The 11,140-nt window shown below is 36.8% G+C and overlaps 1 protein-coding gene across 2 annotated transcripts in view; it reads right to left on the bottom strand.

Moving 5' to 3' along the window:
• Positions 1-7,556, bottom strand: part of LOC110454483 (ras-related protein Rab-8A-like) — a 19,953-nt gene extending 12,397 nt beyond the window's left edge. For both annotated transcript variants that reach the window (XM_021503989.1, XM_021503988.1), the window contains exons 1-2: positions 7,358-7,556; positions 832-892 (exon numbers count right to left, since the gene is read on the bottom strand). In XM_021503989.1, the coding sequence (XP_021359664.1) occupies positions 832-892; positions 7,358-7,481 (185 nt within the window). In that variant the 5' untranslated portion in view covers positions 7,482-7,556. The remainder of the gene's footprint in view (positions 1-831; positions 893-7,357) is intronic.
• Positions 7,557-11,140: the final 3,584 nt, after the last annotated feature.

Below are 11,140 nucleotides of genomic sequence, written 5' to 3' on the forward strand. Positions count from 1 at the left end.
TAGAGAAAATCACTGTAGTACCTGTGAGTCTGGAGAAGAAGATTTTTGAAATATTGGATAATTTTCCCTTTGGGGCCCCGCCCTGGCCCCAGGGGTGGGGGTAGGAATCCCAATTTTACAATTTTGAAGCCTCATCTACCAAGGATGATTCTGACCAAGTTTGAAAAAAATCCATCCACTGGTTCTTGAGAAGAAGTTGAAAATGTAAAAGTTTACGCACGACGCACGACGGACGACGGACGACGACGGACGAAAAGCGATTGGAATAGGTCACTTGAGCAAAGCTCAGGTGACCTAAAAACCACCTTCTTCAATATCTAGCATACAGATTTAAGACTAAAAAGTATTTGAAACTAGCACCTCTGATTCTGAACAAAGAAAATGAAGAAACTTTAGCACACTGACTCCTTTGGGCCCCACCCTACAGCCCTTGGGGGTAGGGCTGGGTCAAAATTTTCAAAGTATCAAACTGTCAATCAAACTGTCAATCAGGGTTATAATTCCAATCAAGTTATCAACATGTAATATTCAAAGTATCATTTGCCATTATAAACCATAATAAATTTTGACTTTGTCTCAGGTGACCTAAAAATTCTGCAATGAACAAAAGGCTTTATACACAAATACTTAAATTCAAAATCAAGTGGATGCTAATTCAGTAATGAAATAATATTTGCAAAATTCATATTGAGATTTGATTCATCATTCACCTTGCAAAAGAGAAAGATTACTTACCTTGAAGTACGTACATTGTATTAAGTTCACTTACTTTGGTAATCATTATGAAGTCTACTTTCTTTGTAATTTTAGAAAAACAGGAAAAACACTTACCATATTTGTAATTTAATTTTCTTTCCATCAAGTTCTATCGTCCTAATTTTGAAATCAATACCTAAAAGAGAGAAAAGCAGTGTTAGAACACATGGATTGACATTTACAACCTGTAATCCTGTATAGCGCTCTACCCTTAAATAATATTATTATGTATTATTTATATTCATTCTGTACACCGAGGGGGGAGGGGGTTATTGAGATAAGGAAAATGTGCAGGAACACTCTATATATATAGCTAGGGGACTCATTTTAAGTGGTAGGAGGGGTGTGGTTTTGGGAGGGGTGTGGTTTTGGGAGGTGTTGGGGGTGACACTGAGAATGTGGGATGGGGGACACCAGAAGGGTTAGGGGGACCAAGATTAAGGTGTGGAAGCTTAAGGGGACGAGAGAAGTAAGTTTGTGGACGGATAGATAAGAAATCCCCCTGATGCTGAAGGGTCTCAGCATCAGGGGGATACAGAAATTAAGAAGCTGGGGAAGGCCACTAAATGGGTCTAGAGGACAGAGAGATTGTGGAGGGAACAGACACTAGACAGTATACAGGTCTGGGGGACAAAGAGATGAGAAGATTGAGGAAGGGACTGGGCGGGGTAATCATGACTCACAACATGAGTCAGGGGGACAGGGATAAAATCATTGAGAAGGTTGGGCGGGACACTTAAAGGTAGCAGTTCCAATACATTGTCTGTTCTATTCTTCTAGCTATTCATGTACATATTTTCTATACTAAACAGTTACAACAATCATGTGAGTGAATTGATAGTAGATATAAGTTAAGGGTGAGATCTATAGCAGTAAAAGTATACCATACTGTTCTCCTTCACAATGAGATAACACAGTAGATACTACTCACAGGCTAATTAAATCAAGTCACGTGCACCTGCCCCCATAGTCAGGTATGTTATAGTATGTATATACAGGTACACAACATATACATTGTAGGTACAAAATATACAGGTATACTGTATTTATGTACAGGTATAGATACATTTATAGCAGGATGTAAATAGTTAATATTTAGCACAGTAAATTAAACTGTGTGCAGATTTTCAAATATTCTACAATCCTAACCTGTACATATTTTTACAGAAATTGTGTTTAATGTTAAAATTGTTCACTAGCCCCGAGAATTACAGAATTATAGAATTACTAGCACTAGTCATGTGGCCCATACTGTAAACATATACAGGTAATTACAGTTATAGATACAAACATATACAGGTATGTTTAAGGGTGCACATGTACCAGTACATATAAGCACCTGATATGGACACAACACCTGGTGAGGTCTACTTATAGAAAGTAGTGTACGGCACTGCCTTGGACATCTGAACATTCTTGTCATGGATCTGTCACACACCTAATATATTCACTAGCATGCACAGGTAGAATATAAATAGTCCATACCTAATAGTTTTGTATTGTGAAGTCAAAAATACTGGAGAGTATAAAACAATGGGCTCCGATTACGAACTTGTAGCACCCATGTTTCTAGCCATGCATTTCTTACGAGCTCACTGATCTTTCTATAGTACATATTTTATAATGCAATGACAAAAATAAGTTTGATTTTAAAATGTCCTAGATTTTTGTTATGTTGGATTTGAATTTTAAATTAGCACCTTATTTATTGACAGGTGTTTTGATTGGCTGACAGCCAAACAATGCAAGATGGCTTGATTTTACAGATCATACATGTAAAAAGATATCAGTATATCAGTTTATCTTGTTGTCAACATGCGATCTAAGAGAAAAATCCACTGCAAAACTGTTGTGTACAATAAAATATGTAGCAGAACTGGACTTTGTCTATCTCGAGGCACGGTAGTCTAGTGACAGAACACCAGGCTCACGAGTGAAGGGTTCGAGTCACCTCACGGCACTGTGTTATATCTTTGAAAAAGATACTTTACTCTGCTTGTTTCAGTCTACTCAGCTGTAAATGAGTACGGGGTCGGGCAGTGCTAGAATTGTTGAATGCTAGCTATAGCTGTGAGCGCCGAAATGGCAGCACCGGCTGTATGCTCCCCAGGGAGGTGAGAGATATTGGCTAGTTGCAAAGGCCCTATAACCATGGATAATAATTTGTGAACCGCTTTGAGAAGACCTACGAACTGGGTTGCAATAAAGCGGTATATAAGAACCTCAAATTATTATTAATAATGGTTAATGACCTCAGGCTCAAGGTAACTCAAATTAGCGTCCATCAAAAGTTAGGAGGTCTGGGGTTTGAAAAACCAGTCTGGGGTTCAGTATTTTCTCTCCTGTTTTAATAGTGTTGCCTGTGACCAACTCTTATTTTAAGTCCTGTTTATGGGCAAGGGGATACAGGAACCTGGGTTGTAAGTAGTGTTATCTTGAATTTAAATTATATAATTGTATTGGGGTGAAGTCTTCAAAGAAAGAGGGAGAAATGTAGGGGAAGTGGACTTGATTGATCCCTGTGACCAGGAAGCTCAATTTGTCAGAGCATCCGTCCAGAGTTCGGAGGCCTTGGGGTTCAAATCCTGGTCTGGCTGTGCATGATTCCTCTCCTGTTACATATATGAACAGCTCCACACCCTAAATGCTGATGCAACAACACAGTACAGTTTTACTTGACAGAAATATTGTACGTACGAAGCTGATACAAAGTCCACACTGATATTATAGAGATGTCAGAAAGCTCCGGGTCAGGTCAACTCAACTGAAGTTATTTCTCCAGACGCAATCTGCTCTGTACCTTAACAAGATCAGCTGAGGAAACTTGGTGGAGTAAACTGAATCTAATAATAAAAGCTGTGTTCCTGCTTTCCTTTCCCAGCCGACTTTATACAATAATGAAATTAGTTTTTTTAATCTAATCCTACATTTTTTGTAGTTTTTGTATGCGACGTTCTACCGTTACCTTATGTGGCATTTTTCTCAATCAAAACAGTGTTTACTATAGAATTTGGGTACACTAATCAACACACAGATATAATTTTAAAGAGTCACAATTTTATGGGGGTGGGGGTGGAACAAATTCATAGGATTCAAATTGTGCACATGTTCCCGAGGTCTTTTTTTTTAATTAATGTGCTCTGATGATGAGTATAGGAGTAAAACACTGTACTATACACATTACTTGTCTGGTGCTCAACTGATACAGCCACAGGGGGGAATCCCTCTTCAGGTAGTCTAGCAAAGTTCATAGCAAGTGACAAGGGGGGAATCCCTCATCAGGTAGTCTAGCAAAGTTCATAGCAAGTGACAAGGGGGGAATCCCTCATCAGGTAGTCTAGCAAAGTTCATAGCAAGTGACAAGGGGGGAATCCCTCATCAGGTAGTCTAGCAAAGTTCATAGCAAGTGACAAGGGGGGAATCCCTCATCAGGTAGTCTAGCAAAGTTCATAGCAAGTGACAAGGGGGGAATCCCTCATCAGGTAGTCTAGCAAAGTTCATAGCAAGTGACAAGGGGGGAATCCCTCATCAGGTAGTCTAGCAAAGTTCATAGCAAGTGACAAGGGGGGAATCCCTCATCAGGTAGTCTAGCAAAGTTCATAGCAAGTGACAAGGGGGGAATCCCTCATCAGGTAGTCTAGCAAAGTTCATAGCAAGTGACAAGGGGGGAATCCCTCATCAGGTAGTCTAGCAAAGTTCATAGCAAGTGACAAGGGGGGAATCCCTCATCAGGTAGTCTAGCAAAGTTCATAGCAAGTGACAAGGGGGGAATCCCTCATCAGGTAGTCTAGCAAAGTTCATAGCAAGTGACAAGGGGGGAATCCCTCATCAGGTAGTCTAGCAAAGTTCATAGCAAGTGACAAGGGGGGAATCCCTCATCAGGTAGTCTAGCAAAGTTCATAGCAAGTGACAAGGGGGGAATCCCTCATCAGGTAGTCTAGCAAAGTTCATAGCAAGTGACAAGGGGGGAATCCCTCTTCGGGTAGTCTAGCAAAGTTTGTATCAAGTGACAAGGGGGGAATCCCTCTTCAGGTAGTCTAGCAAAGTTTATAGCAAGTGACAAAGGGGAAATCCCCCTTCAGGTAGTCTAGCAAAGTTCATAGCAAGTGACAAGGGGGGAATCTCTCATCAGGTAGTCTAGCGAAGTTCATAGCAAGTGACAAGGGGGGAATCCCTCTTCAGGTAGTCTAGCAAAGTTCATAGAAAGTGACAAGGAGGAATCTGTCATCAGGTAGTCTAGCAAAGTTCATAGCAAGTGACAAGGGGGGAATCCCTCATCAGGTAGTCTAGCAAAGTTCATAGCAAGGGACAAGGGGGGAATCCCTCTTCAGGTAGTCTAGTAAAGTTCATAGCAAGTGACAAGGTGATCCAATACATGCGTGAGAATTAAGGAGATTAATTTGAACAGAGTACCAAGGTCCCGTGTGGGTACAAATATTATTAGGTCACCTTCTTTTCAAGAGTATCTGCAACTAATGAGTGGAACCCAGGATGCAAGTCTATTCTTTGAGATAATGGGAAATTCCCTCTAGCTGAGTCACTAACAATTAAGTACCTCTATGTGGTATATATAGGTTTACCATGACACATATGTTGACATATCACGTTTAAAGCCTAAGACAGGTCACAAGGCTAGTATTTAATAGGATATTCAATTCAATATTAATGTATTAAGGCAGGGGAAATATTTCATTTATACAAATGTAATCTTATTAACTGGTTTTGCATAAACCCTTTAAAAGTATATTTTGATAAGTTTCATCAATTATTTACATTGTCAGATGTAAATATTTCCAATGTTTTCTTTAACTTATTCACCCCTGAAATTTTATAATGAACTATTCCAATCTTTGAATTGGAAAAGTTCAAATGTGTCTTCAGGGGTGAATGAGTTAAAGGACACATAATTAACAGCATAACAGACAACTAGCTAAAATACTTATAATTTTCATAAAATTTTCAGATATAAAAATAAAATAAAATTCAACAATGTTTCAATAAAATAAGTTGGTACTATTTTCCAGATTTGTTGGGTTTAGACATTGTTCTAATATGGCTTTCAACTAACATTCTATTAGACAGTGGGGCAGCAATACTATGTAGGTTGTAACAATTGAAAACAAGTTATACAGTAATTAATTACAATCAAATCTTGACAAATACAAGTTTTCATATGACCTATGTTTACACTAGATAAGAATAATGTGCCATAGAAAATCTAGAGGAAACAATAGGAATTACATACGTAACTTATCAGAAAACAGTCGGACACACACAGCATTGAAGTATTTTGTAATATAATGAATATCAGTGATTTTTCTACTTCCTTTCCACAGGGGCCTGTGCCTGATTTGGGGATATATCACCCACAGAAATCATGATTTTGGGAAATAAAGTGATTTTTTGTATTGATTTTGGGTAAAAACAAAAAAAAATCACTTGGGGAAGGGGCCTTTATAAGGCCCATTAACCTTAAAAAAAATCACTATAAGACAGGCGATCAAGTTATGAACTTTGCTTGTAAACCTAGTTAATAGTTTGACATTGAGCAACTACACATGGTTAACTTTTAAGTTTGATAGGATTGATAGGAACCAAATTCTCTTTGCTACAAGTTTGATAGACTCTGAATTTATATATAACATTAGAACAAATTGGGTTCAGGTTTGGCGTGGACCAATTTCAGTAACGTGGTTAATGTTAACTAATAACTACATTACGATTTTGACAGTGACAGACTTCTCATGGTAAAAGTTAACCTTTGTTACCACTACTGGGGTTGTGTCATGTCATGTTTACAGTTCTAGTTAGCTGCGATAACATAGCTTTCCGACGAAGAGAGATTTTTTTAATATATTGCGTCGGGCAGAGGAGGCCGTTATTAATATTAGTACTAAGTACTAGTGTGAAGGCACATTTGGAAAAAAGTCTTCTAGCCCAACCTACACTTTTATAGTAAATACTGAACATTCCACGAGCACCAGCATCAGACTTTTAGATCTCTTGTGACCACTATGTGTTAACCTTTATCACAATTTTGACAGCAACCAACTATACGTGTGCTATTACCTTAAGTTTGTAAGTAGTACATATGACGGACACTCATTAAAATTAATCAAAATTGAATTTTATCAAAATGTCAGTCATCAAAGTTTTAATCATCTGTATCTTCTATGTATCAATCAGTTGATCAGAATATTAATATCATGGTTTGGTGTGCTTGATAATAAACCATCAACATCCTACGGTTGCTACAGAAACAACTACCATCATCAATTAAACTTCCTGCTTACATATTTACTGATGAACACAGGCATTTAACTCAAACGTGCTGATATAGTTTATGTATAAAACGGATATCTTGACGCCTGAAGTTACCGTCTACTAGTTTATAAAACGACATATTAGACACTGCTGTGTACGTGTGCGGAGAGTGAACACAACAGGGACGCCTGTCATGCGGATTATATAACAACATAATCTGCAGGGGAGATTGTAATCACGGTCTAGACACAACAAAACTTCACACGACTGATATTCAGAGAGTACCTCATGAAGTTGAGTCATAGGGGGTTAGGGGGGTTTCACCAAAATCACAAACCTATTGTAGAAATAAACGTTGAGTTAAAGGCGTCCTCGGAGAAGCGGAACAGTACACATGTTTTCCCGACGCCAGAATCGCCGATAAGTAACAACTTGAATAAGTAGTCATACGTCTTCGCCATCTTGTGAACCTGTTAAAACTCTGTAACTAGTCTTTCGACGGATCCACCCTCATTTACATAAAGATGAGTGACGTAGGCGAGGTCTCCACTTCCGGGTTCCTTGATCATTACAACGTTTGTTTTTAACAGACGCCATGATTTGTCGGTTTAAGCTTCTATGAAGCCATGGCAATAATACCATCGGATAGTTTCGGGGATTATCGTTAAATAGGTTGAAAAGGGTAAAACATTCCGAGTAGATCTTATGCACTTGGTTGTAAAGTGAAAGTTTAAAAAGACATTTAAACTTTTTTCCATTCACATATTCAAAAAACAAATGAAAGGATCTTTTCCCTTTAGCTTTTAACTTAATTTATGTAAAAATTGGACAATGAGAGAAGACAACAAAGTCACTTGAACAATGGATACTAGGTTTAAAAGTATGAGTCATGCGTGCTTGTTCACACTTCAATTAAATTCCACTTTGACTATTTACAGATGATATCAGCTGTTATTGTTAAACGTAATAAGGCATTGTCACCACAAACACCGGTCTTGATAAAGAGACTCGTCACGTGTGTGACTGGCATGGTTAACAGTTATTTCCGAGCACGGTAGATATCGTGCAATGTTGAAGGATATATATATATTATCTGACGTAAATGGGTTTTTTTTCGCCAATCTCTTACCGGAGTTGTCTTTCCTTACATTCACCTAACACACGGTTATTAACTTCTTGTCAAAACCACTATATTACAATAAGGTGGGTCCATCCTTTTGGAAAAACCCATGTCTTGTTTTTCTAATTAGGCTTATTTATTTGCATTTTTTTACATAGATTCCATATATGAAAAGAAAAAAGGGGTTCTCGACTTACTTTTTTAGATAATTGAGCTGAAAGGTAGCCACTTTTCTGAAATTTCCCTCAAAATTAATCCGCTACAAACCTAACGTATGAATTGATTTATTATTTTTAAATTACAGAAGACATTCAATATAACAAGTTTACATCTCCGTTTGTTATTGAACTTATTTTTTATTAGAATTCAATTTCAAGTTGAGTACATTCAGACCATTAACTTTATCAATTTGATACATTTACGTATACATGAATTAACTAAGATTAAATCAGAAATGATGGTGATAATGTTTCTTCAAATGAAATTATTCTCATTTTGCGCACAGTTCAGCAAAGTTATAAAGAGACTTTATTTTTCATACTGTCTACAATGTTGGCATCTAATATTATCTTCCATCAGTGACGGTGGCTGATTGAGGACATCCAAATATTTATGTTTATTTCGTTTTAACGGGTGAGTACATCTCGTTATAACGAGTAAGTATCTCGTCACGACGAGTAAGTTGCTAATTATTACGACTTAGTATCTGTTTTCAATTGCATGGTTTAACAGTTTCATTTCATTTTTGTTATCGAATCAAGCTAAGCTTCGCAGTAGGAGAGAAACAATCTTTTGGTTCATACCAGATACAAGGACAGATGTGATTATCGTTGTTATTTACGTTAAACAAGTATCAAGCATTATTTTACAGTACAGTGTATATTTATATTAAGCGTTTCTTTCTTTTCCCATTGGTGTAGTCCCGGACCCCGTACTTGTTGAATTGTCCAGACGGGATGTGCAACAATAGGCAGCTATTGTTTTATGAAATAATGGCGATTCAATTATACAATGTTTCATATATATGAAAGCTGCATTTTTACTTAAATAATCAGCTGTGATTCACCAATGTTTCGATATATTTGGTCAAAATAAACCGTTTATGTCATTTCATTTCATTTTTTTTATTTTAAAATGTAATATCTTCTAATCACTGCCCTGCCTATTAATGCTGTACATCTTTACATTGAATTCAGAAAAGAAGGTAATAATTAATTCTCCATGTCACTAAATTTTTACATTTGACAACAAAATCCCTGTGCAATACGCACTTTTCTAGGGCGAGTCAGCCAGAGTAGATTTGGTTTGGTTAAATTTTGTTTAACGTCCTATTCACAGCTAAGGTCATTTAGTATGTTGTATACGTGTGCTTGCGTGTATGTTTGTGTGCAGTAGACAGGGTGTTGGTGTTATTGCCTCTTTGTGATATCGCTGATCTGCTGATTCCGACTGTATAGTGCTATCACACTAAAACACCATGCCGAAGGCACCCAGCACCGCACTCCGCCCGATCACATATCCCCAGTGCTAGAGTACAGATGAGTGAATTTTACATGTTAGAAAGACGATATGGATGCCTGTATATCTATGATGAGATATAGAATATTCTTTTTAAAAAGTCTTACATTCAGAAATTCATACATTCTATATGCATAAGCAGTTCTTTTTAAAGCAGAATTGTCTAATCTGTAGAAGACTTACAAGACTTATTCATATAATTAATTAATATACCAAATATTTTTATATCATTTCCCTTTTAAAATATCTGTATACATTCACACTATGTTTGTAACATTATATTGTTTAATTAAACTGTATTAAACTAAACTAATTAAAGCCCAGTTGACCTTTGACAGCGGTCATCGTTCTTGAGTGACCTGGGCTGTAACGATACATAAACATGGCGATACTGTGGTCACGATACGATACGTATCACGATACATATAGTAACAGTAAATGCAAAACAAAAAGAAATGTCGTGATTTTTTTGAACGGCAATTACAACTGTAAATAGACTTGGTCCAAAATGAGCATGACTTTCAAGTAACACACACTTCACGTCTTTCGATTCATGCCGAGCTGGAGCTGTCACTCGCCATGTTGGAACCGATATAAGTAGACTAAATTCAGAAACGACAAAAACCTGAAAATATCGTAGGTGTATCGTAATCTCCCAAAATAGTGTGTATCGTACAATATCGAAAATATCGCGATATATCGTTGCATGCAGGCCTTGTTAGCATATACAAAAATATGCAATATTTTTCTTCCCAAGTATCAATATACCCAAGCACCACAGCTGTATGCTTTATGGTTCTTTAGATATTATTTTTACATTATTTGAAGGTGGTCTGAAAATGGTCAACATCAGGTCTTTTATAGATGCTCTAAAACTAGGATGGTTAAAGAGATTTTTTCAAAATACATGTTCTAGAAAGTGGCAAGTTATACTTATGAATATTATTAATGTTGATTTTATTATGAATTGTGGAAATAATTACCTACGTATGTGTCATAGGACATGCAAAAATGTGTTTTGGTGTGATGTTTTCAAAGCTTGGGAAAGATTATTAAATTCTGATTTACCAAAGGGCAGACAACTCTCTATTCTGAAAACCCCCTTATGGCATAACCCACATATAACTATTGGTGGAAACTCTGTCTTTTACAATAACTGGTATGCTAAGGGTGTTAGAGTGATAAATGATATGTTGAAAAATACAAATCCTGTTACTTTCTATTCCTACCATGAATTTGCACAGAAATATAATATATTTACAAACTTTCTTCATTTTCATGGTCTTGTCAAATCTGTTAAATTAATTATTGATACACAAAGGATTCAGGATATAAAACTTCTACTTCCTTTCATTCCTTTAAACATAGAACCATTTTTTGATAAGACTCCAGGAACAAAATATTTATATAAAATATTATCAAAGAATGATGAAATTCCAACAGGCAGGAAAAAATGGGCAGATCAATTTGACTTTGATAATT

Source organism: Mizuhopecten yessoensis, unplaced genomic scaffold (genome assembly GCF_002113885.1).
Source record: "Mizuhopecten yessoensis strain PY_sf001 unplaced genomic scaffold, ASM211388v2 scaffold7901, whole genome shotgun sequence".
NCBI lineage: Eukaryota > Metazoa > Mollusca > Bivalvia > Pectinida > Pectinidae > Mizuhopecten > Mizuhopecten yessoensis.